General features: G+C 35.9%; 1 protein-coding gene across 3 annotated transcripts in view; it reads left to right on the top strand.

Moving 5' to 3' along the window:
- Positions 1–19,355, top strand: part of AP3B1 (adaptor related protein complex 3 subunit beta 1) — a gene marked incomplete at both ends in the record, with an annotated part of 157,798 nt that extends 138,443 nt beyond the window's left edge. For all 3 annotated transcript variants that reach the window (XM_079549003.1, XM_079549002.1, XM_079549001.1), the window contains 3 exons: positions 2,251–2,348; positions 7,503–7,641; positions 19,202–19,355. In XM_079549003.1, coding sequence (XP_079405129.1) covers positions 2,251–2,348; positions 7,503–7,641; positions 19,202–19,355 — 391 coding nt within the window. The remainder of the gene's footprint in view (positions 1–2,250; positions 2,349–7,502; positions 7,642–19,201) is intronic.
- Positions 19,356–25,653: the final 6,298 nt, after the last annotated feature.

The raw sequence follows: 25,653 nt of genomic DNA, 5'->3' as shown, positions 1-25,653 counted from the left end.
AGAAATGAATAATGCTAATTAGAGTACCATTAAAAGCTTTACTACTATAGTAAGCAGTATAGATGTATATAAACAGTAAAAAATTATGGGGCAGCTGATGAAAGAACCTTCCTTCAGCTTTTCAGCCACTGGAATTCTTGATCAATTTGAAAAAAAAAAAATATCAAGAAACTACTACTACAATGCACTTAATCCCACCAGCAAATCAACCTATCTTTTAATGTGTTAATGACTTTGGAGATAGATGATATTTAAGAAATACAGGAGTAAAAATGTGAATATTTCTTAGCAAAGCTGCTTTTTAAAGAACCATTTAATAAGGGATTCTTTGTCAAAGGAGAATACTGAGATTTCAAGGGATTGTTTCACTATACACTTACTAAATAATAATTATCAGTCAACAAAATGATTAATTTAATTTGAAAGGCCCATATTGAGATTATGTGCATAAGAATAACTAAAACCTATCAGAAGATGGAAAATGAATGTATTAGTACCAATACATTTGCTTGTGAGTTTGGGTAACTGTGGCGAGTATTTAAGTTTTAGTAATTTAGTAATAGGAACATCAAATGTTTTCCAGTTTTCAAGTGGCTTATCTTGCATCTTTAGAAGGATGAAGAGACACGCTTTCTGCATTAATCATCTAGTGCTGTTCCTTCCATCAGTCAATTCTATTCCAAAACTTTAAAGTTGCAAAGTTGCTTCTAAAAGAAAAAAAACAGTAGCATGTTAGAATTTAATTTAAATACTGTCGATCAAACATATTTTCCATTCTAATGATTGTATCATTATATTTAAGTAGGGTATCTGAGGCATATCAGCAATCAATATATATTGGCTATTTAGTACAACAGCAAAATGAAAGGTGCTGTTTTCCAAAAATTCCTCATGCTTCTAAGCTGTAATAAAGATTCTGACTGAATATGCTGATCCTGAATTACTAGCTGAATTCTGTAAGCTATAATTAGTCAGCCAAACATAGTGAAGTTTTGTGGACTTGGAAAACCCCAGTACAGAATAGTTGGAAACTTACAAAATTAAATGGCTGTGGAGAGCAATTTGACAATAGGTAGCAGAGGGTCCATCCTGTCCAATCTCTGCAAAAGCAGGCATATCCAGAGCAGATTGTCCAGGACCATTTCTAAGTTTGAAGACCTCCAGTAATCACTAATGATAGTCCAGATTGTTAATGAATATTGATCCATAGGGTATTCCACTTGTTATTGGTGTCCAACTAGACTTTGTACCACTGATCTCTACTCTCTAGGCCCTGGTGTTCAGCCAGTTTGTGATCCACTTGACTGGACTGTCTATCCAGCCCACACTTTAACAGCTTCTCTATGAGGATCTTAGAGGAGCAGCCTCAAAGGCCTTAAAGAAGTCCAGGAAGACAGTATGCACTGTTCTCTCCTCATCAATCAGCCTCATTTGGTTGGTCAAGCATGGCTTGCCCTTGCTGAGTCCATACTGTCTGCTGCTCATTATTTTCTTCTCCTTCATGTGCCTGGAAATGTTTTCCAGGATGAGCTGTTCCATCACCTTCCCAGGGATTGAGGTGAAGTAGATGGGAGTGACATTTGCCTTCCTCCAGTCCCAGGCACTTCTCCCAGTTTCCATGACTGAGCTAAGATTATAGAGTGGCCTTGTAATCACATCTGCTAGATATGTAAGCACACGTAGCTGCATCAGGGCTCATGAATACCCTAAGGACAGTAAATTTTTTTTTAATCTCTCCCATTCTCCAGTATGCTTTTAAGTCAGCCATTCTGCTGTGTTTGTATATAGATATAGGAAATGTTACAAAATCAAAATGATTTTTTTTCCATTCCCAATTGTTTTGATTTTGACATTTTGAACCATTATTATGGTTCCTTTAGTCTTTGCTAGAATTGGTCCTATTTCTGGGACAGCTATTGCTAACAACAGAATTCATGAATGACATTTACTTTAATAGAATTGTAAAATGCATAAACTTGCAAACATACAGTTTATACAGATTGAAAATTAACCATAATATGAACGAAAGTTACTAATTCAGAAATATGAGAATATGCATTCTGTGTTAATTCTATCTTTGTACTGAAGAATATGGATCAACTTTACTGATGTTAGAAATTAGCAGACTTTGGGGCTAACAAGGTGGAAATCAAACAGGTAGCTTTTACGCTGTTTATAGATTTCATAGTTGATATGTATAAATCTATTTTGAAGCACTTCATTGATTCTCTGTAATTTCTCTTTTGCCAGCACCAAGGATGATCATTTCAATGTTAGCATTCAGCCCCCTGTTGGAGAACTGCTTTTGCCTGTCACTATGTCAGAAAAAGACTTCAAGAAGGAGCAAGGTGAGAAATACTGTTTTAGAAGCTTCAGTAAACGTATTTGGATGAGAAGAGGTTGTGTGGCTTTCAATTTCCAAGTGTACAGCAAGTGCTTCCAGTGTAGCTGCTTGTGTTAGTCTCTATTAGTATTCTGTCTGATACTAATGATTTAATTTAAAAATATCTTTAAAAGGACATGCAGTGCTATTTGACAGGTGTTCAGTGTGCCTTTAAAAACACAGATATTATCCTTCACCCTGAAACAGTCTTTTGGCTTAGAGTTTTGTCTTCTGTCATGAAATATACTGTTTCCTGCTTGCAGAAAAGCAAAAAGTTGGAACTCCAGCTTCCAGTAGTAAATCAAACACATATTGATACTCTTGTCTGTATTTACTAGTCTTTTTTCCAAAGCTGCTCTTAAATAACACTGTCGTATTTGTTCAATTACTTGAAATTTTCATATTTTTTCTTTAAGCACTTCATATAAAAAGAATATTCTTTTGTACACTTAAGCAGGAATTCTTTTAATGTTGTATCTTTAAAGAATAAGTTTTTTCTCCTGGTTCAAATAGAAACCTCCGTGAGAGCTCAATTATAACTCAAATTATGTTATACAAAATAATTAGAAAACAGTGTAGTTAGGTAGGAGAGTGGGAATTAAGTGGAACATTCCATACTACTACCCTTAAGTTGAATGTAGTTCCTGGACATTTTAAAATATTAATAATTGCATTTTGGATGCATTCAGATGCAACGGTGTTTACTCATTCATCTATCTCAGTGTATGGAATTTACACATGTAAATCTTTCTGCATTGAGATAAGAATATGCCCATGGGATCTGTCTCATTGCTGTGTAAGGCTCAGAAACTCAGTATACCCATCAAGCAGTCGAGAATACCGATGAGTAAGCCTGTGTATTAATAATTATTGCTTTAGAGCATTTCTTATGCTTTTTGAATGATTGAGAAAGTAGTTTAAATATTGCCTAGATTATTTTCAGTTAAGCTTACTGTTGCAATGAAAAGTTTGGGTTGTGCTTTGTTTTCTTAACCCATTTATACTTATCTGCTGTTCTTACCCTTTGCTTGCTAAAGCCTGCCTCTCTGCTTTATACCTGCTCAGCAACCCAAGGTGAGTGATTGAATGAGGCTGTCGCACATTTATTTTAAACCGTTCCCTTCTAAAATGTGTAGTTGCAATTGTAGGGAAAGAAAAACAGGTTACTGTGGTCTTTTCCCCATGTTTTTAAATTTGCTTGCTTTGAGATACTTGGATAGAGTTTTTGTACATTTTGCTGTGACTGAGGGCTTTTTTTCCTCCTGACTGGCCATACAGAACCATGAGCACATAGAAGAAGTGTACTTGGAGAATAGCTGTGCTCCTCTGTGGAGTTGTTGCCAAAATTCCTTTTTCTTCTGCCATTTTACTTCTATGGTTGTTGATTATTTGTCTGAATAAATCTGGCAGCTGTTTGCTATGTTTAATAGAGCAGAAAGGCTACTCTGAATAAAGCTATTTGAAAATTTGTTTATATGAAGTATTTGTAAATCCATGAAGGTCTCTTGGCATTTCTGTATTGCTCTCTCTGTCTCCCTGAATTCATTCTTTGATGCAGGACTTGATGCTGGCAAATTTACCACAGGTTTAAAAAAGCTTGCAGTTGCTTTTTTTTTTTTCTTTTTTTTTTGTTATAGGTATCAGCTGCTTCAGAATATTCCTAGTAATAGAGGTCTCCATTCCCAATTTTACCTATTTATTACAGGTATCTAGGACCAGCTAGTATTTGAAGAGAATTACTGTGTGCTCTTGCTAAATGAAAAATCTGAACTGCATTAATAAATGCAGGGCAGTTTAGAAGTTAGTATGTATTATTCTATTTTGCGTTTAACTTCAATATGTCTACATTCTCCAAATGAATCTGATTTATAAACTTGTTTTTTGCTTATCATGCTTTCATTTATTTGTTTGTTTATTTATTTACTTATTGTCTTTTTGGACATGAGATGTTTCAACTCTCATAATAGGAAATGCCTGATTTTATTTGCAACCAAAACAAATAGGGAAAAAAACAGCAAAGGAACGAGGAGAATATTAGAAACACAAGACTATACTGGGGGAGAATGAGAGTATGCACAGGTTTTAAGGATTTTTACATCAAAATCGTGTGTATAATCTAAACAGAATGCTAAAGAGAAATAGCCAGCATTATACTGAAACACAGAAGAAAATTCATTGCTTCACATCTTTACTCAATTACACTATGCTGTTTTGCATTGTCTGTTACATCTGTGTTTTTTTCATTTTATCCCTGATGGCATAAGGAGAGGGAAATGGACAGGTTATTGAATATTCATAGCTGCAGAGGCTATCTAGTGGTAGCAGCAAACCTCGAAAGCAGTATTTGTGCACTTGCTGTGCATGGTGTGCTTAGCCTTGCTTAAACCATGCTGCCTTTCCTCTCCTCCTGAGCTGGGGGATCCTCCTGTGAGGTAATGCCCCAGAGCTGCTGCTGAGCTAACATTCATGTTTTGACAATTCCGAAGCAGTGGGTAAAAATAGTATTGTTAAAATACTTTTTACCCCTCTGGTTAAATATTTTTACTTCAGGCCTGAGGATTTCATATCCTATCGCACCACGTCCTCCAGAAAAGCTGGGCTTGTTTAGCGGGAATTCAGTAGAAGTCAGGCATGTACTGCTGAGATCTCTGTATCCAAATTTTTACCAGTCTGCTTTTGTAAATATCAATAGAAAAAATCGTCAGGGGCTTGATTCAGAATAGGACTAATCTGGTAGCAAACATACCTTGTTCTCTGCCGGTATAACTTTTCCAATTTTATTTCCTTTTACCATTAAAATGTGTAGTTATTTCAATTTATCAGTTAGGTAAACCAGATCAATTGCTGCTCTCTGACTTGAGTTTCTTAGATTCCAATGTTTCACGCAGTATTAAATGTGGTATGTAATTGTTAAAGGTGGGGATTGGTTAGAATTTTTATGATTTCAAAATAGCCAAGTAAAACTACTTCAAGTATAAGGATTTCCACCCACACTACTTACTGGCATATTTTATAATAATTGTTTTCAGGAAGTGTAAAAGTGTATGTTCTTTAAGAGGAAGGAAGGAAAAGAAAAAAAAAAAAAAAAACTTGGTTGACTTAAACAAATTGTTTTCATAATTTTATTAAAATTTATGCATCCAACTTCTCTTCATAAGAAGCAAGATGCTAATTCTTTAAGTGGTTGGACATTCTGGTCCTTGACTACCACAAGCAATCATATTTGATGCCCCTTAATTAGAGCACCCTTTTTTCTTTCCAGGTTCTTTTCCACCTCAGCAATCGAGACAATACATTTGCTTACCATGCTGCTCTCCTAAGTGTTCTTTTGCATGTAAATTAATCTTGATTCAGTTTACACTGTCATGCTGAGTGGTACAAATTGCCTATAACAATAAAACAGCATGAGTTAAAAATAAAGGGGGGTGGAAAGGCAGATTGAATGTGTGCCTTACTTGATAGGATGTTACTTTGCTTTATGCCAATACATTAGTCGACGATAATGAATCTTCTGTTCTGAAAAGCATGGTTTAGTTGATTTTTTTAATTTTACTTCAATGGAGCAGTACCTTGTCTTTTATAGAACAAGTTAGACAAACCATTAATGACAAGAGTGTTAAGGTTAAATATGAAGCAATGCATTCACTTCTCTGAGTGCTATCCATCTTTCCATTTACAGGAGGTTGACAAAAGTACTGGCTTTGTACAACATTTCCTTTAATTACATGCCGCGGGAAACAGGCTTTTAACATAAACATAGTTGCATTCATTTATTCAGCATTTGCTCTTCAATAGAGCTTAATGGAGAAGGTTTAAATCCTAAATGAGTACACACATCTCTCAGCAGTGTTATGTCAGTCCCCATGCTCTGCTTAAAAGCTGTTCCAGCCTGCGTATGTATTTTTTAAAGCTTTTGCCTAATAGTGAAGTTAAACAACTTGAAACAGAATGTACCATTCCCAAGATAAAGCTGATTTTTATAGAAGTTGCATGCTTATTTTTGTTCCCTTCAAGTGCAGATCACGTTCAAAAATATCCCATTATTTACTCATAAGCTGTTCTATTTTTACTTTGATACTTCTTATATTGTAATGGCAGCTAATGCTCATTCTAGTGCATTAAAATTTTGGATTTTTTTTTAATTGCTATACTCAGCATCTTTGTGCCATTTGCTATGGGTTTGAACTGTCTGTACAGCCCTAAAATATTAGGCTTTTGAGAGTTTTGCACTGTTTCTATTATTAATGTTACTGTTGATTACAGATACGTGATAGTTCTTCCAAAAGTACTGTGTTCTATTATTTGTGTTTTCAGCTTGTGAACATAATATAAAAATACACACACACTGCTACGGTGTAGTTCCTGTTGGATTTTAATCAACATGAGTGTCCTGCAAATTATTCTTATAACCAATGAATATTAATAGGAGATAAAATGTTGGATTTTTGTTGTTGTTGTTAAAATGATCCTAAATAATACTTCTTTCTTTACTTTTTTTTTTTTTTGTCATATGCCTTCATGTAATCTTGATATTTCTGTTCCATTTATAGTAATATTAAAATTATTTTAATCAAAAAGTTTGTGAAAAGAGAGAGGTGCTAACTGAGTTTCCCAGTTTCTAACATGTTGACTTTATCTTCATGAACTAAATTTATCTGGTGATTACTGTCTAAATTTCAAGCTTATTTTTAGCAATATGCTATTAAGTTATAATTATGTATGATGATTTTATGATTGAAAGGTTAGAAGGTGTCTATATATGTGGCCTTACATAACCTGGACTTTCCTAAAACAGTCTTACCTAATATTTCACTCATGTGTTTACATTCTTTTTTTATGTTGTGTTTTTTGAGAAAAATAACCATCCTGATTTCACAGTTGCATTAGCAAACAAATATGATCGCCATGTTTCTAGTAATTTTTTTTTCTAGTAGTATGGCCTGTCAAATAATACATTAAACTGAGACAATTATGTAACTTCAAATAAAATTACTTTCTCAACATATTATTTAACTTTTAATGCATGTATTTGTTTTGGTTTTATGTATCTTGTTTTGGTTTTATGCATGGTAAGCAAATAAATCTTAAAGTATTCATAATGAAATATGTAATGTTTCAGGGATGCTGACAGGAATGAATGAGACATCTGCTACCATAAATGTTGCTCCACAGAACTCTACTAGTCGTGTAATAATTGAGAGACTAATGAAGGCAGCAAATCTGGGTGTAGTCCCTTCTGGTCAAGATAAAATACACAGGTAAGAATACATGTCATTTGCAGTAAGATTATATTTTAATTATGAATTTCCATTGGTTCAAAATTCATTTTCTAATATAGGGAAAATTTTATTGTTTGCACTTTTAACAAATGTTGTGTGCAACTTGGGCTGTGACATAGAATCCTAACCAGATATTAACTTGAATACTTGTCAACTGTTTATTTGAATGTATACAGTACATTAAATATCTAGACCTTACTGAACACAGCTAGGTAAAATTGTCTGTTTCTTCATTTTGTTTCAAAGAGAAAAGATAGCCTTTTCAAAACGCAGTACTTTCAGTAGTGTCTACATGTTTTTTCTGACTTCTGTTTCTGTTTTCGAAAGTAGGCTTATCTGGACATAATAGATGTATCATCTGAGAGAGGAAGCTTGATTTTCTTCCACATTAATTTTTTTACCTGTAATATCTAACAACATAAACTATGTGATTATTTTATTTTTAATTAGATGAAGATCATTTAAAGTACAGGTTGAACATACATTGAACATTTTCTTCTCCTTGCTTATATGTGCAAGGAAAAACATAGTTTTCATCAGCCAAGAAAGTCAATGGCTCTATCTAATTCCAGTTCAGTCCATTTTATCAAAAAGCAGTGGTACAGAATGTAAGTCAAATCAATATGGCTATTTGTTAATCATAGCTTGTAATGTGATTGACTGAAAATATTCAGTCCAGTGAATCTGTATGGCTTGTCACCTGTGACAAGAGCAAACAAGAAAATTGCTATGTATGGAAAACTGAGTAGACAGAAATATTAACAGCAAGACATCACTGGAAGCTGTTACCTTAGCTCCTGAATTTTGCTGTTTAAATAAAAGCAACGTATCTCCTCGTAAGGTAAAGAACAATCTTTTTCTTTGAAATTTTGCTGGCTTAGATGACTGTTTGGAGTGTTTATGTAATCTACACAGCTCAAATTAGCTGATATTTCTCTTCTTTGGATTTAGTCTTTTTTGCATCACTGGGCAGTTATATTGCATTGCATTAACATTAACCCAGCTGGATTTTCCTATGCATTTGATACGGTCAATGATAAAATTCTGTTTCACCATAAAAACATGGTACAGCTAGTGCAATTGCACTGAAATGATTGTCACTATTGACACCTGCTCCTCCGTGAAAGTGTCCTCATTTGTTGCATCCCTCAGGGATCTGTGCAGTCTGCATTCTCAATATCAATTCAAAGACTAGGTGAGAGTGTCAATCAAGGGAGACTAAAGTGTCTGTGGTATACAGGTGTTCTCCATCTTTACCCTATCCATCACATGACATTTTGTGCAGAAGGATGGATTGTTTTGTGACCGAGTCTCAAAAAGACTACCTAAAATAATAGCTTAATACCTAACTAAGCCATGGGTTGCCTAACTGAAGATAAGTTTCTAATTTGTTCTTGCTTTCCCTGGCTTTTTGTAAAAAGGAGGAAATTTTCCACAAAGAGAGCCAGTAACTGAATTGAAGATTTACTTGCTGTTGGATACACTCCTTCGGAGTCAGTGGTTGAAGATGTGTTCTTTTAGGTATACAGAACACTTCAAAGCATCCTAAAATTTGGACTGTTTGCTGAAGTGTCCTTTTCATTTGGAACAGAATATATTCGGACTATCACAGAAGTTAGAGACTAGTTAGCATTTATAATGTCCAACAGGGAGAAAAGACATTCTTATAACAATTTAATACCCGCTACAAGTTCCCAGAAGTGATGAGTGTTTAGAAAACAGTCCATCATTTGTTTCACTGTAAGCAAAGTTCACAAATACTATGCAGTTACAGTTGCAACTACAGAAATGAGAACAATAACTAATTAATACTGTGATTAACCTGTTCATCTATTAAAGACTGCTGTGTTAGCATGAATGAATCCTAGACTTAGATAAATCAATATCTGAGATTATTATTCTTAGATATTATGATTTGTCATTAATGAACACTCTCAAATCTCTAAAAGAAACCACTAAAATATTAATACATATGTATGTATAAAAGATACATATATATATAGATGTTAAATCAACTCTCATTATAGTTAACAAAATCAGAATCCATTCTTGCAAAATATCATAGATGTAAGAAGTGTGGTGTGACTTGTTTTTATAGCACATACAGCATTTCAAGGTGATAAGATAAAGGCACCTTTACCTTGACAAACCAGTAATGAATATGATAAAAATATCATTAATTTTTTTTCTTCTTCTCTGATAGTATTGCCATTGTCCTGTTTGTTTAATAGCAAGTAGTATTTTGGAAGAAGAAACTGTATACAACAACTTGTTTCATCTCATTGTGCTATTCTGTGAGGAGTAGTTCTGTTCATTTCTTGGAAATGCTTAGTACATACCCCTTTACACAGGAAAAGCAGTACCATTTTTAACCTGACGTTGCTGTCCTGCACTGCGCAGCCTGAATTGCATTAATCTCTCAGTTGGTCATTCCCAACTTGGTTATTATTACTTAATGACTGCTAATGACAAGAAATGTATATTGCCTGGTAATGAAATACATTCATTCAGAATGCAGTAGTACAGTTTAATACAGGCCTAATCTAATGAGCAGGAACAGGTGTGTATTTCTTGGGGGTTTTTTTTTCTGTCTGAGCATATTTGTACTCATGACAAAGATGTTGTCATGTTGGTGAGACCCAATTACTTCTCTTTAAATGTATAGCCCTATTTAAGATTGCATTTTTGCACTAAAATAACTAAGGCAACTATAGTGAAGGTTTGAAAATAAATACTTGCAACAAATACCAAGAGAATAGCACGCACTCACCAATGAAAAATGAAGTAAATGTAAACCTGTCAAACGTTGGCTATACATGAATACGACAGTGTAGCAACACTTTCTAACATGCTTTTTTGCTCTCTTTACGCTATGACTACTGAATTTTCATCATTAGAAGAAAGTAATAATTTAACTGTTACTGAATGTAGATCAAAATGTCAGATAATGCAGTTGATTGTATTTTAGACTGTATTTTCTGACCTGTTCTTCATATTAAAATATTTCACAAAGGTGATTATCGTGATTGTTGTAGAAGTCTTAAAGCTTACATAGTCATTTCCATCTTCTGAGAACTACTGTTTGTTAATTATTTGAAAAGATGAAGGGTGATTTGAAAAGATGAACAACACATAGAAATTGACCAAATGATTTAACAAATAATCTGAAGATGCCCAAAGCTTTCAGTCTTGTGATCATCTGCGGGCATCATTTGAATATCTACAAGCAAGGATACTGAAAGAAAAGTATTTTTTTTCCTACAGGGAATCAAATCAGTCTGAATAACCACTTATTCATGCACTTAAGTTAAAATATGTCTGCTGTTTGTATTCAGTATGGAAAGTCTGACAGGTATTTTTCTGTCTTCAAGATAAGAGGATACATAACTGAGCGTATTTTTTTCCTCAAAGTTGATTCTTCTGAGGGCCAGCCCTTTGATACCATATCTCTGGTTGGGCAATAATACTCATTACCTTATAGATATAAAATATAAATTCTAGGCTGTTCTCTTCTATTTCAAAATGTGATGAAACAAAGACTTCACTGAAATCAAGATTTTCAGTATTTTTTCTTTTAACTAACACAAGCCTTATTTATCAAGAGACATCCTAGTGTTACTTTCAATATCTGTTGCTTATTCCATCTCAGATGAATATTCTAAGAGTTCCTCAGGTGTCTTTCTGCTTTCTTCATTTTCAGCTTCATAACCTCCCACCAGGATAGGTTTTTTTCACTTTGATTGCAGCAGAAGACAACAGACAGTGATAGAATGAAAGGAAGAGCTGCAGACTTTACTTACCATTAGATTGGTCTTACAGTCTTCTTGAAAGTGTCAGAATACTGTCTACTGTTACTTAAGGATGAAGGAAAGGTGTCTCAGGGTTCTTTGACTTAAAAAGAAAATAATGGAAACACTGATGCAAAACATGACCACTACCTCCAGACTTTGGCAGAAAAGTTTTCATGTGTTTGAGTAGCATATACCAGAACAGCTCTTTCAGAGCTGGAATCACACTTAGGCTTATGCTGGTACAATTCCACTGATGTCGGAAACAGTATTGAATGGTATGCAGAACAGGGCCTTCTTGAACTATTTTCCTCTCCTCCTTTCACTCTCTGAAGCATTTTCTAGATGGAGTGCATTGTGCTTTAGTATACTGTTTCCCCCAGTGAAATGGCAGATTTAGCATTCGAAATGCAAAATGATGCAGTGTAGAGCATCCTCTTCCACGGTTTTCACTCCTTAAGATTTTACTTGTGCATTGCCTAATCAGTCAGTGAGATAAAAGCCTAAACAGATACAAAGAATAGATTGCAGTTAACCTCAACCAACTAAATGGTCCATTCAACTATTCTGGTGCTGCTGTTGTATTTGAAAGGAATCCACAATTAGTCTCAGGAAATTGTGAGGTTAAAAAATAAGCACAGTATTATCTATTTACCTTTATTCTGCTGGTTGTGGCTTTAACCTTTTGTGAATAAGTAAGTATTAACAGATGTTACATATTTTCCATCTGGAGTTTGGAGATTTGCATTCTTTTAGCTAAACCTAAACATGTTGTGGAAATCATATGACAGTAAGCATACTGCAACAGATGTGCATTGAAAACCTGAAGAACATAAGTGCAACTAGACACAGTATTGAAACTTGCATGAAATACTGAAAGAAAAAAAAAAGAAGGAAAGAGGGAAGGAAGTAAAAAAGGAAGAAAAGTCGATCAATCCAAGGATCAACACTTGTTCTGCAGTAGCCTTTATTCCCTACCCCATGCATCAGCCTGGCAGTCTGGTTGTATTCACCCCTTTTTATCATTTTGCAACCTGTCATGTCCCATTTAGGTTATATTGGCAGACTGATTCTCAAAGGAAAGAGGGTTTTGTTTACAGACAATTTTGATTATCAGAGAATGGCTTGCTTAGTAATGTTATCATCCCCACACCTTCTTATCCAGCAACACTTAATTTGGGGAGAAAAGGTGCGTGACTGTGCATGTGTAGGTGTGTATGTACTGAACAAACCTCTCCTTGAAAGAGTCCACTTGGAAAATCTTTGACTATGTCATAGTCCACTTTATACTAAGTTGGAAGAGTTCTCTAAAAGTTCCAAGCCCCATCAGCCTACCACAGCTCACAACTGCAGGTGTGTGTGTCAGACAGGAAGGTCTAGCCATTTAGTGAAGGAGAAACGTCACCTAGAAATTAATGAGAAACAGATGTAAATTCTTCATAGTTACTCCATTTGGACCCAAATCTATGCTCTCTATAAGGCTGACAGATAAGTCCAGCAAGCCCAGAAGGACATTTTTAAGGACCGTTTCTGATGAGTGTGTACACAGAATTGTTTTCTAACATATCTTACTAAGTAGTTGACCTGTTTAAAGCTCAGTGATGTAAAATGTACCTCTGGCAGTAATCCCTGTGAAGCAGTTGTATGGACTGTTCTGCTTCCATAGTTTTTTAGTTTTTTAGTTGGGCCTCATAATCTTTTTCTACACTTCAGGAGAGGTGTAATGAGTGGCAAAGTAAGTAAACTTGTTATAAACTTGCAGCTTTGATTTTGGTTCCTAATTTCTTCAGTAGGAATTAATTAAGGGGCTAAACGCCCTAGGCAAAAGAGTTTTTCTGCAAGCTTTTACCTGTAGGTGACAGAATTCTAAATGGAATGGTGTATCCCTGTCCACAGGTATTTTAGCTCTCCTTGTAGACAGAATTTGTAAACTTTTAACATTTTTTAAGTTTACTGTAGAATCCCAGATGAAAAATCATAATGAAAATGTAAAGCCTGTTAGACATCCAGCTAGGCTAACTATTTACTTTTCTTTTGTCAGCCTGTAATGAAAGGCTTTCTGGTGAGTCACTACTCCTAGGTAAATATTTTTATCACTAGTTTCATAGAAAAACGGGGTTTTTAAAAATGAATGTACTCATTCCACAGTTTCTACTATTTATTTCTTAATCAAATCCTGGTATTCCAAAACACGAAATTTCCTCACTGTTAATAAGATGGCCCTGCATGTACTAATACAGTTTTTGTGTTAACATGTGATGATTTAGGTTAACTGGTACAAAACACTTAATAAAGATGAAGTCTTTCTACAACATCATTTGAAGACATTTTATATATATTACTGCACACAGGGAGCTAGTATGTGAATTTCAAAACTTACAAATAACTTTAAGAAGTCAAATTTGAGCTCAGTATTGAAAGCATATGAGTGAGTTACTTTGGATATAATCAAAATAGATTGTTCCAGCCTAGTTTGTTTGCTGTCCACTAGAGGACAGCACTGCTTTTGTATCAGAATGCTGTAAAGTGAAAAATATGTTCAGTGTTTTCTTTGAACAACAAACAGGAACCTTCTGAGTCAGTTGTTTAAGTAGAAAACATGTAATACTTAAACTAAATGAATGGGAAAACATCTTTGATTTGAAAGATTTTTGAGCAGGTTTGATATTTTAATGTGTTTCTGTAAGGTGAATTATTTTCTTGGAATTACCTACATTTTTACAAGTGAAAATGTATAGCTTGTTTTAAAAGAGGACCATATGTAATTCACTTATTTATCATATTAAACTCTTGACTCTTTAAGAAAAATTAAAAGAACAGAATAGATGAGAAAAAAACAGGTCAGGCAGTGATGAGAGTTTTGTGTTTGCAAGGAGCAAATACTGTGATTCAAGTTTTCAGCTTCTTGAAGTTTTGGAAAGGATATACATCCAAGTAAAAAATGCTGAAGTTCCTGAACTAAGAGGAAATACCGGGGAAGATCATGCAGCATCTTTTGAACATGTGGAATACTGCTGTGTACTGGACAGCAAGTTCTGAGGACTTGTGTGGATTCATGCACTGTTGTTAGAAATACAGTGAGCTGCTCACTGTTTACAGAGGAGAAGCTCAAAATCTTTAGCAATAAAAAATACTTCAGCAAAAAAATACTTTCACAATAAAATTAAATGATAAAAATACAGTGCAGATTTGAATGTAATTTATTTTACAATTTTACAGTTAAGCCCCAAAATAGCTAATGTTGAAAATAAGTTACATCTCGGTAATGAATTATGTATGTTGAACAGTTTAATTTAAGAGAAATGTTAAAACAGCATTAAGACATTAACTGGTCTGGAAAAGAAATAAAGCACCCCAAAATATCGTTATGTAATTTTTGATATAAATATTAATCAAGTTGTATGACCTAATAACCAATGTTAAGCAAGTTTATTTCTGAAAGGTTAAAATCACCAAGTTAAGAAAAAGATGTTTCTTTTTGTGAGTATGCTTCTGCTGCTTTGTTTCATTAAGCTTCCTGCATCCCCAGATCAGAATTAATTCACAGTAATGCTATTCCATATACTTTTTTCATGTTCTTCCGCATATTGAGAGAACAACTTGTAGGCCAATTATAAGATAAAATGCTGAATATAAGGGCTAACTAAAATATTTTTTTATGTCCATATGATATGGAATCTATATTATAATTGTTCCTTCTTACACTTACAAATTAAAGACTAACTCACAGTAGTATTTTTTTCCTTTGAATATATTCATTGCATAGCTTGATTACATGTTTCTGAACTTTGGACTAATTATTTGTCTACAGCTAGGGCAGAACACTGCATCCTGTGATCGTCTTTCTTACTAATAGGATTCTGTCTGCTTCAGCAGGCAATAATTGAAGGCTTAATGTGCAGGATTTAAAAAAAAAAAAAAAAGTTTTAGCTTCCATGGGTCATTGTCACTGTTTCTGGTAAGCAATAAAACTGAAAGAAAAAAAAAAAAAAAAAGAAAATTTAGTTTAAATAGAGGGATCAAAGATGAAAAAGAGTGCCTGACAGGAGAGAGCATGTGCTTTAGTGCTGTTGAATTATGTGTCACAAACCCCGCTCTGCTGTGAACAAATATCCAGATAGTATTCACCTGTAAATTCATGTTTTCAAATGTTGAATTTTAAAGATTAGATTTTTAGAGTGAGTTACTCTGTTGTTCTCTATTCCTCAGCTTGAAATTTTCATAATCTTTCCAAGTGAAAATGCCTCTCTTGCATATTGCAGCTATCTTCTTTCAACAAATAAAGGGAAAAAATAACCACTAGTCCTTAGTGAAGCTAGCATTTGGTAAATGCTGTCACACTGTAATTCTGATACTCTGTTCTTTTTCCTTTATTAGGAATTCCAACTAATCATAAATAAAATATCCTTATAGGACAACCATTAAAAAAGCTGTATTTTCACTACCAGCACTGTATTTGTTTTTAACTGTTGAAAAGCTGAACGGCTTTATAAAAATACACAGTGCTTTATTGATGCTCATTTAGAATATGATACATTTTCATAGCTACTGACAGATACCATATTTCAGCAAATCTGTGAATACTCCTATCTTTTGCCATGTCACATAACCTCAGAATATTTAATGTTCTTTTTAAAGAAACATATATATCTTTGGGAAAACTTAGAACGTGCAAATAACTGCAGTGTAACAGAAACAACCGTCTAAAAATATTTGGCTCTGTTTTCTGAATGTCCCTCTCATGTTTTTTGTGGGTTTTTCATGTTCACTGCTCTAACTTTTATTTTGTTTGCTGTAACAGAGCCACATGGATATTACCTTATTCCAAGAGTTGTCCAAATGACAATTTCCCTGTTTTGGAGAAATTTTCTCTACTAATAACCGGTGTACAAGTCAAATTTTAATGTTTGACAGTGCAGTTTCCAAGGCTTTAGTCAGACTATGAAGCCTAACTGTTGTCAATATCTTTTAAAAAATATTTAGATGCAAATTCTTATCTTTAAGACAGTATCAACTTTCACAAAGAGTAAAAATTATTACTGGCTTCAGGGGAAAATAAGAGTTATTCCACAGCTTCTTACAAAGAATAAACACCTGCTATACAAAGTGATTAATTTTTGCTGCTGAAAAATTTTTAACAGCTTTCTGATCTAACTATTTAGTTGAGCAGAACACACGTATCATAAAGTTCACATGGCCTTGTAACTGTAAGCATATATAATGTAATGATATGTACTCACTTTAAAAATCAGATTCTACCCAAATTGTTAAATGACAGAGTTTTTAAAACATCTAAATAATTAGCAAATCAGTTTTACTGATTAAATATTGTAACCAAAAGTCAACAGCTTCATCTTTAATAATTGAGTTTGTTTCAAGATTCAAATCAACCTCTTATAATTGGTTTCAGAAACTTCTTCCCCATTTTAAGGAACAGATTTCAGTTTCCAAAGTTCAGAAGCAGTAATAAGCCCATTCTGTTGCGGTTCCTCTCTACATCCTTTCTTTTGGTAAAAAGATGTCCTGTTCTTTTTTTACGAAGTGACTCCAGATCACTATTTATACAAAGTTAGCCAATGCTAGTTAAGCGTACTAACATTTTGTGTGGAATTATTCCAAGTTTCAGACCCTTCATGCCTTGCAAACCACCTGAAAACTCACATTTATTGACGTTTTCTTTGCAGAGGTATGGAAAAGTAATATTGATCACCTATCAGATTTTGCAAATGCGCTTGTGAAAATATTGGCACCAAACTCATCGCTGGTGCTCTGGTCTCTCCCAGCTTTCTCAGAATGCTGACTTCATATCACTTTCTGGTTTTAATAAAAGGGGTAAAATCAGGCCTTGGGGCTGTGCAACACAGCAGGAGTGCCAACTACCAACCCTTGTGTGTGCATGCTCAGACGTAATCTGTTCTGGGTTGTCCCAGGACACAACTCTTAAATAAATAAAGTGACTAATAGGACAGTTGTTTATATAATTATTCCCCTGTCAAAATCAACAAGAGAAATAGTGATCTTTTACACTGCAGTGCAAGTAGACAAAATCACTGATACAATTAGCTAAGTAGTTAATTTTTATAGTAGTGATGTGGTTTCAGAAGCTCCTATTATAGGGAGACGTCTTTGAATGTATCTGTAATCCAGACAAAAGAAATAGATTGACCTGTGATGGGTGACATTAGAGAAGTGCCCCGTGTTTCCTTAATTAGTGTAATGTGTTATGAGATTTTGATATGCTTAGTTTAAAAAGAAAAAAAGGCAGAAATTACTTCTCGTTTAAAGAGAACCTGCTTCCTGCTTAAGTGGCTAATATTTTAATTAAATCTGGAGTGAAGTTTTTTGAGTATCTCCTGATAAACTCCCTCCTTTATGTTGATGGTAATTAAACAGATCCCTAAGGGCCCGAGCAGGCTCTTTGCAAGGCCCGTGCTAATTGTCAGACATGAGACACTGACCAGTTGGTTTGCTCTTGAATAGCCGACAGCGTGCTGTCAGCCTAGCAGTTTTATTTTTCTGCATTGTGCGCTGTTGTCAGGGCTAACTGGGTCCTTTTGTGGCTGAAGATGTTGCGCAAATTGAGGCAGATGGCTCTGGTTCAGACACGTGTCCTTCAGCAGGAGGAGATTGGCCCTGCAAAGTGGGGTCAGGCTGGGTCGCAGACCTGCTCCTCACTTGCTCTTGTTCTCGAAAGCCCATGTGCAGAAACTTGGTTGTTGTCTAGTAACCAGCTACAACAACAACAACAAAAAACACACAAAAAAGCCTGGTGTGCTCCTTGTGGGATATGGAGGACGAGGCTACTGCCATCCTCATCCTTTCTGTCTCTTGGGCCTTGCTGTGCATGCAGAATGAATTAACAGGATTGACAGAAGTTCATTGTGCCTAAAATGGCTTTTCAGTCCATTGTGGTGCTTAAAAGGCCAGTTTTGCTTTTAATTCCATGTAATTAGTGGTTTCCTCATGTCTTGGAATTCAGTAATGGTGCATTAGACCTAAATTTTATTTATATATTTATTATATATTATTATATTATTATTATATTATATTGTGATATATATATTTATATATTATATATATATATATATTTGTTTGTTTTGTAGGACTAGAAAATATGTAAATGTTGACTGTGTTTTTGTAATAAATATTCTGGAGGTTAAATACAATCACAGACAAAATGTGGTGTCTTGCTATTATCATTATTTCAGAGGATGATGTTGGAAGTTTATTGGTTTGAGTATTTTTAGCCTGAATTAATTCCTGAGGCAGCAGGAGGGTGTGCTTTTCTGAAAATACAACAGTGTAGCTTTTGGAAGCGTTTGCATTTAGTGTCATTGGATTTTCTTTGAGTCACCAAATGATGTTTACCCATGAAGATCCCCGTAGAACTGAATTTGTTTGGATCAACCGTGCACACTGAAATAGTTCCTCAGAACTGTACAGAGGCTGGAGTTTTGGAATGTAAATAGTAATTTGATTTAAGTTGATTTTGTTATGCGTATTATTAAATTTAGAGTTTTCAACAGTCCCTTTTTTTTTCCTGAAGTACTAAAATATTTGCACAACAATTAAGAAATTTTCTGTAGAATTTATGTTTTTCTGGTGTATCCTCTGAAATTGACTAATGAAATTGGAGGCGTTTTGTTAATACATAAACTCACTTAATTGTTGCAGGAAAAAAACATTAGTAGTCTTTAGCCTTAAGGTTCACAGTGATTTCTTTCTTTTTTTTTTCCTTTCATCCACTCTAGGTTTGCAGCAAAGACTGTTCACAGTGGGTCACTGATGCTAGTCACAGTGGAGCTGAAGGAGAGCTCTACAGCACAGCTCATCATAAATACTGAGAAAACTGTGATTGGTTCTGTTCTGCTGCGGGAGCTGAAGCCTGTCCTGTCCCAGGGGTAACCTGCTTACATCTGGACTTCAGAATCTGGCACACAACAAAAGTGCCTGGCATCCACTACTGCTGCCTTTCATTTATAATAATAGCCCTTCCATCTGGCAGTGGGGGGAAGAATACACTCTTGACATTCTTCTGCTTTAGAATGCTAGTGTATGCAAGTCGTCTCCTTTTTTTTCTGCTTGCTAACCAAAGAACATATATTTTACTGTCAGTTATCTGCATTCTTAAATGTATTTCCCATTTGTTCTATCTGAGTACTTTCCTCTCTTTCCACCCCCCTCCCTTTCCCCACTATAGTGGACAAATATTAGATAATGAAGTTGAAAGGAAATCACACTGCTTAAGAATCGTGTTAAAAACAGCACACAGATAGGTTCCAGCAACATTTGCAACAATTATGTGTGCACTTCAGAGAAGCACACACTTGTACATCAAATACAGGAAAATTGTTTGCTTTCTGAAAATCCTTGTGCACCTGAACTCATGTAGTAAGAATATTGTTCCCATTTGATATGATTTTCTGAAATATTTCTGTTAAGCTGCCAATAAAGTAGTGCTTTGAGCAGAAAGCGCCTCTTTCTTGTTTTGTTAGAGATCCTGTGATGATCATCAGTGATGTATACCAATGATGGCCAATTTGAAGTAAATATTAACAAGATTGGGTGCTACATATGCATTAGGAAACACTTTTTGTGAAAGTTGACAGTGTTTGTGCTCCAGTTTTAATTTTCTGATACACAGTTACGTTTTTGTTACTAAATAAAACATGTCACTCTTATTTTCAAATTGGCCTATTTATGAAATACTGATTGAGAAGAACTGTTGGGACATATTGTTGCCTAGCTTAGTAAATCATTCAGATTCTTTTTGTCAATGTTTTATTATATACCTAAATTAGAATATCTCCCACCTATGCATAAACCATGGCTTCAGGTAAAGAGAAATTCATAAGCACAGCTGCTGAGCTACGTCTGGGAAGACCAAAGGCTGTGCCACGTTGGGGTGGTACCCTGGTTTCTGCCTACTGAACCATGGCTATAGCCTGAGTGTGATTCTGACTTTCTCTTCACATTTTAGTTATGTGATAGTTTACATAAAGATACTGAGCTTTGTCATTTCGTATCAGTTCTTACCTCTAACATGGCTTTCCCTGGCAACTCATGGCTCTGCAACAGATGTTTTCATAACAAAACAAAGAAGAGATTTGGATAACTCTGCACCTTTGCTCTGCCACCAGGACGCTTTGCATAGTCCTTCTGTGGTTCTGCTTGGTTTAGCTTTACGAGCAACATGAAATACTTCTTCAGAAATGTTGCTTTGCTGCATAGTGGAAAATACTAAAATTTTGTGCAAGAATTTAGTATAGCCATACTAAGCCCTAATAGTAGCAGAGTAGCCCTAATATGTAGCAGAGTTCACTGGCAAGTTCTAAATAGACTTTTTTCTAGGTATTGAAGTTGGACTTCTGATAGAAATACAGTTCTAGTTTCATTACACCCAAATATGTTGGCATTTCTCTGGCAAAGAAACAGGAATCTAATGTGCTCAACGGGAATGCAGATTTTTAAGTCAACAAGGTGCTGTGGGAAAGGTGCAGAACTGCTTTGCAAGAAAAGATTCAACTGTGAAACCTTCAACCACGTTTGTAAGGGAAAAAAAATAAATAAAAAAAATAAATAAAAACAGGAAGTGTACCACACTACAAATTAAAGGAAAATATATTATTGCTGTATGTCACACAAGTTACTGAGTGAATTCTGCCTCTTTAGAGCACTTTATACAGTTTACTGGTAAAGACCAGAAATGTGTATAATGAAGATATTTAGGACATTTTTGTTATTAATTTACTTTTTTCAATACTTGGTGATTTGGTCCTATGGTTCAGTACCTCTCGATACAGGTATTCGTATCAAGACTGACGGATACAGGACTGACAGTGTGATTTGCAGATTTATTCTGCCTTTCCAACTTTCCAACTTTCTCCGTGGATAGATACCTAAACAATAAAATATGTGTGCAATAAATCTCAACTCTTCACAAACCTAAACATGAGCACCTGTACATGTCTTCATATCAACAGCACAAGCTGCGCTCAGTCATAATGCAGTTGCTAATAGTGAGCAACAGTTCCTTGCTTTTGCCACGTCATTTTTATTCGCTTTCCTTCCTACTTTTCATCATTTATAGAGGCATGTTAAAGCATATCAGGATGTGAAGTAGATGGCTAGTCTGAATTGCCAGCTGGAATTCAATTCAGAGTAGTTTGCTTGTACCAGGTAATGGTTGGTTACAACTACGGGTGAGTTTTTTCAGGAGCTGCACGCTGATAACCATCTGACTTCTGCAAGAGCCTGGACACAGGCAGCCTTGAAGCATACCTGCATGCACAGGAGGTGGGTTTTGCTACAATAGGGACCAGGAGGTGAGGGGCCACTGCAGCAGAACCAGGCAAAAACGTAAAAAATCAGTAATAACTACCGACTGAAACATATTACCAAAACCAAGGAATGGATGTGTGATCTTACTCATTGAGTCAGCCCTGCCCAAAGTAATTAAAACTCAGGGACTCTAAGGTTTTGGTCTATTGTGTTAGAACTAGGTATGGGTTGAAAAATTGCTAAGTAAGAGCAGGGGCAAACTACTTTCTGCATAGTGAGAGACTGACAGATACTTTGCCTCATGGTTGTTTCCACTCATCCACACATACACAACCCTGTGGAGTCCTTTTTGTGGAGGGGAAGCTTAGAGGGTTGCTTTTTTGTTTGTTTGTTTGTTTTGTTGTTCAGGGGATTGGGGTTTGGTTTGGTTTTCTATTGCTTTTTTTTTCTTTCTTTTTTTTTTTTTAATAGAACCATTCCTACACTTGTGCTTTATTTTAAACAACAAGCTGTTGGAAAGAACATGAAAAGCTGGTAAGTAAATGGATAGCAGAATACAAACATTGGCTTGATGCATGACTATCAAAATAACCTGTTTTTCCTCTTATTTTCCTTTCATATTTTATGATGTCAAATAAAAGGATAATAGATTCTTTCCTCAGTTTTAGTACTCAGCTTTAACTCTGGTTATTCATTTCTGAAGAAAACTGCAAAAATAGAAATGGTTCTAGAACTAGGAGCCAAATGATGGAAGTTATAAATAGAATACCATGTGAAAGGACATTGGAAGTAACGGAAGTGTTTTTAGAGCAGGGACACGATACAGTATGTGAAATGATGAATGACATAGAAAAAATTATATGGGTTTTCATGATGATCTTTTCTATTAACTCAGGAACAAGGTAGCACTCTGCAATATCAATAAAACAGTAAATTCGAGGAAGGAATTAACATCCCTGAAGTAAGCAAGTGTTGGTGCTGTTTATTTTGGCCTCTTGGTTGAGTTCTTGCAATCCTGTGCTTTGTTGAAGGAGCTGAGGTTTTGAGCTTGCTGTGATCTCTGCCAACGGTGTGACCATTTCTTCTCCAAGTAATTTAAAACCCTCAGCAGATGCTGTAGGTGCGAATTTCCAAAGTGGTACTGTCTGGTTTTGGGTGAGGAATCAAGGGAACAGATTGGATCAGGGATGCCTTATAGATTGTACCTCTGTCAGCTGAATGCTGTTTTTCTGGGCTTCATCTGCTTCAGTAGTTGTCCTTTAATGGAAGGAAGTGGTTGATAGCAGCCAACATTATTAACAGCTTAAGACTGTTAAGTTCTGGTCATTTTCTTGGTATCAAGAAACATGTCCACATTACGAAAACTTCAGCTTTCTTATATGAGGATCAGTGACAAAGAAGGGAGAGAATGAAGCAATAACCAGTCCTTGGGAAATGGGTGTGTGGGCAAGTGGGGCTTTGGATGGGGAACAGGAAGCTTGAGCACAGTGAATCCATGGTGGAGTGGAAAGGGACTGTTCCACACACATCACAGAATCACAGAATTGTAGGGGTTGGAAGGGACCTCCAGAGATCATCGAGTCCAACCCCCCATATTTTTTCTTGTTTTTAAATACAAAATGTACTTAAGCTCTGGTCATCTGTTGTCACGAGATAGCACTGATAACATAAAGTGAAACAAAATTGGAAATGTACATTAGCAAAGGAATACACAGGTATGTATTGGATAGGAGACAGAAAAACACAAGGGCTTAAAATCTTGACCTATGTTTTAGGCTAATTAGTGGTATTCTGTGATAAGATTAAATTCTTTTGCACGTATTCTTTTGTAATAGTCCATCACAATAATTTGTACTAATTCTTTTTAAAAAGTATTCAATTACTGAATGTCTTGTTTGCATACAATAGCTTATATGGCTGAATTAATTTTAACTTAGCAATTAGATGCTCTAACAAGGTCTATGGAAAGCAATGTACAGGTAAGTTTAACTCTTCCAAGTACTCAGCTGACTCTGTATGTGTCTGAAACGAGCCTAAGAAGATCACACTGTGTTCACTTCTGCAGTTTGTCTTCCTCCCCTATTTCAACTGTTCTGTCATAAAGTGCATGTTTTTGCAGCACTTGTGTGCTGTGTTAAATGTTTCGTGATGCAGGCACTGAGGTTTGCTGTGTTTGCATAGTGTGGCTTCATTGCTGACAGGAGCCTTTGAGCACATCTCTGATAAAAGCAATTCTTCTGCTAAGATTATTTTTGTCATATCTGGTATACTTGTGCTTTATGTAGCACAGTCAAGTGAACTTGTTTGGAAGAGCAGGAGATGGTAAATATCACTGTGTGCTTTCCAATCCCTCCAACTAACTGGTTTTGCTTTAGAAGGCAGAAGGTGAACCTGACCCCTGTTCTGCAAGGTCTGAGCAACCATGCTGCCCCAAATCCTGTTCCATTCAAATCTGTGTGTACATCCTGGTGTGGAAACATGTCTTTATGGTGTTATCCTATCTTTTTTCTTTTTTTTTCATTATGCATGTATAAAAGAAATGAGAAATGAGTTGTGCTGGCTCTTCCCACAGAGTGAAGTATCTACAGACACCAGTCCTCTCTAGGTCCCTTTCTGGGGACAGGGAAAGGGGCAGCAACCCTGCACCTTGTAGACTGCATGCTGTTTGAGTCATGTGTGCATCTCCATGTCCACCTCAGGCTCAGCCCAGACCTGGTTTTGCTGCCTTGTAGAAAGAGAAAGGTTTGGACTTAACAATACAAAAAGATGCAAACCACCTTGTTTCTTCAGGAAAGAACGAAAGTGTGTAGGTCCTCCTTCCCTGCAGAAATGCTGGTGGACTCTGTGGTGGAAAGGTGGGGAAAGATGTCCTCTAACACACCATCCAGCCACTTACAATAGCAAATGGCAAGGGGGCAGGAGATGGCTGGTGAAATGGAGAGAGCACAGAGGTGAGGATAGAGTGCTGGGCGCAGAGACCACAGTATCACCTTTCCATTGTTATCATTTCTGACCAAAGTGGTGCCCCTCACAGCATTTTTGGTAGCACCAAAGGCTACCCATGCCCTCATGGCTTCAAGACCTGGCTGGCCAGGGGAGATACTGACAGCTTGAGAGAGAAACTCAGCTCTGTGAAATGAGCTGCTAAAGCATGAGAAAAGGCAGAACTGGAAGAAAAACATGTCCGTATGGAGCATGGATTTGCCCTTACCATGGAGACATGGGAGCACATGATGTGAACAAGATGCAGCCACAGCAAGGGCCCTGAGCAGATTGGTGTGTGCGCATACAGGATTTCAGTTTGATTCTGCAGTATTTAATGACTCCTGCCATTCATTTGCATTGCATTTTCACCTGTGCCTCAGCCATGGGGCTCCTCCTCACACCTTGTGCACATACCAGATGAGCCTTAGGAAGTGCCTGGCCCTCCATGTAGTTCCATAATATCAGTTGTGAAGGAGGAAGTGATGAGAGAATTAGTATTTCTGTTGTTTTCTGGGCTGCTTTATCTCATTCTGGCAAAAAGCAGGCATGCATCCCACTCAGCACTGTTGTTTTCTTCTTTGGCTGTACTCCTCCAAATGTTTGCAGATCATCACAAGGAATTCTGTTTAAAAGCTCATGGCCATTTCTGTGAGGCTGTGGGGTTTTTTTTGATGGCATTTGAGTTTGTCGGTGGTCAGATCACTCCACTGATGGGGCTTTACAGCCCAGCCTTTTAGATACATGGATTCACACAACTATAAAGGAATAGATTCTGATGCGGTGGAGAGAGGAAGCCCCTCAGCTTCCCTTGCCACACCATCTTGTCATCTTGTCACCACGCCAGAACAGTAAGGAAATGGCCTCTTTTCCCAGAAAAAGAAAGAAGAAAAAAAAAAGAAAAAAAAAAAGACACCTTATCGATACTGGGCCCAAAAGA

This window comes from Tetrao urogallus (genome assembly GCF_951394365.1).
Source record: "Tetrao urogallus genome assembly, chromosome: Z".
Classification (NCBI taxonomy): domain Eukaryota; kingdom Metazoa; phylum Chordata; class Aves; order Galliformes; family Phasianidae; genus Tetrao; species Tetrao urogallus.
Note: the sequence above shows the minus strand (reverse complement) of the source record. Positions and strands in the feature narration are given on the sequence as shown.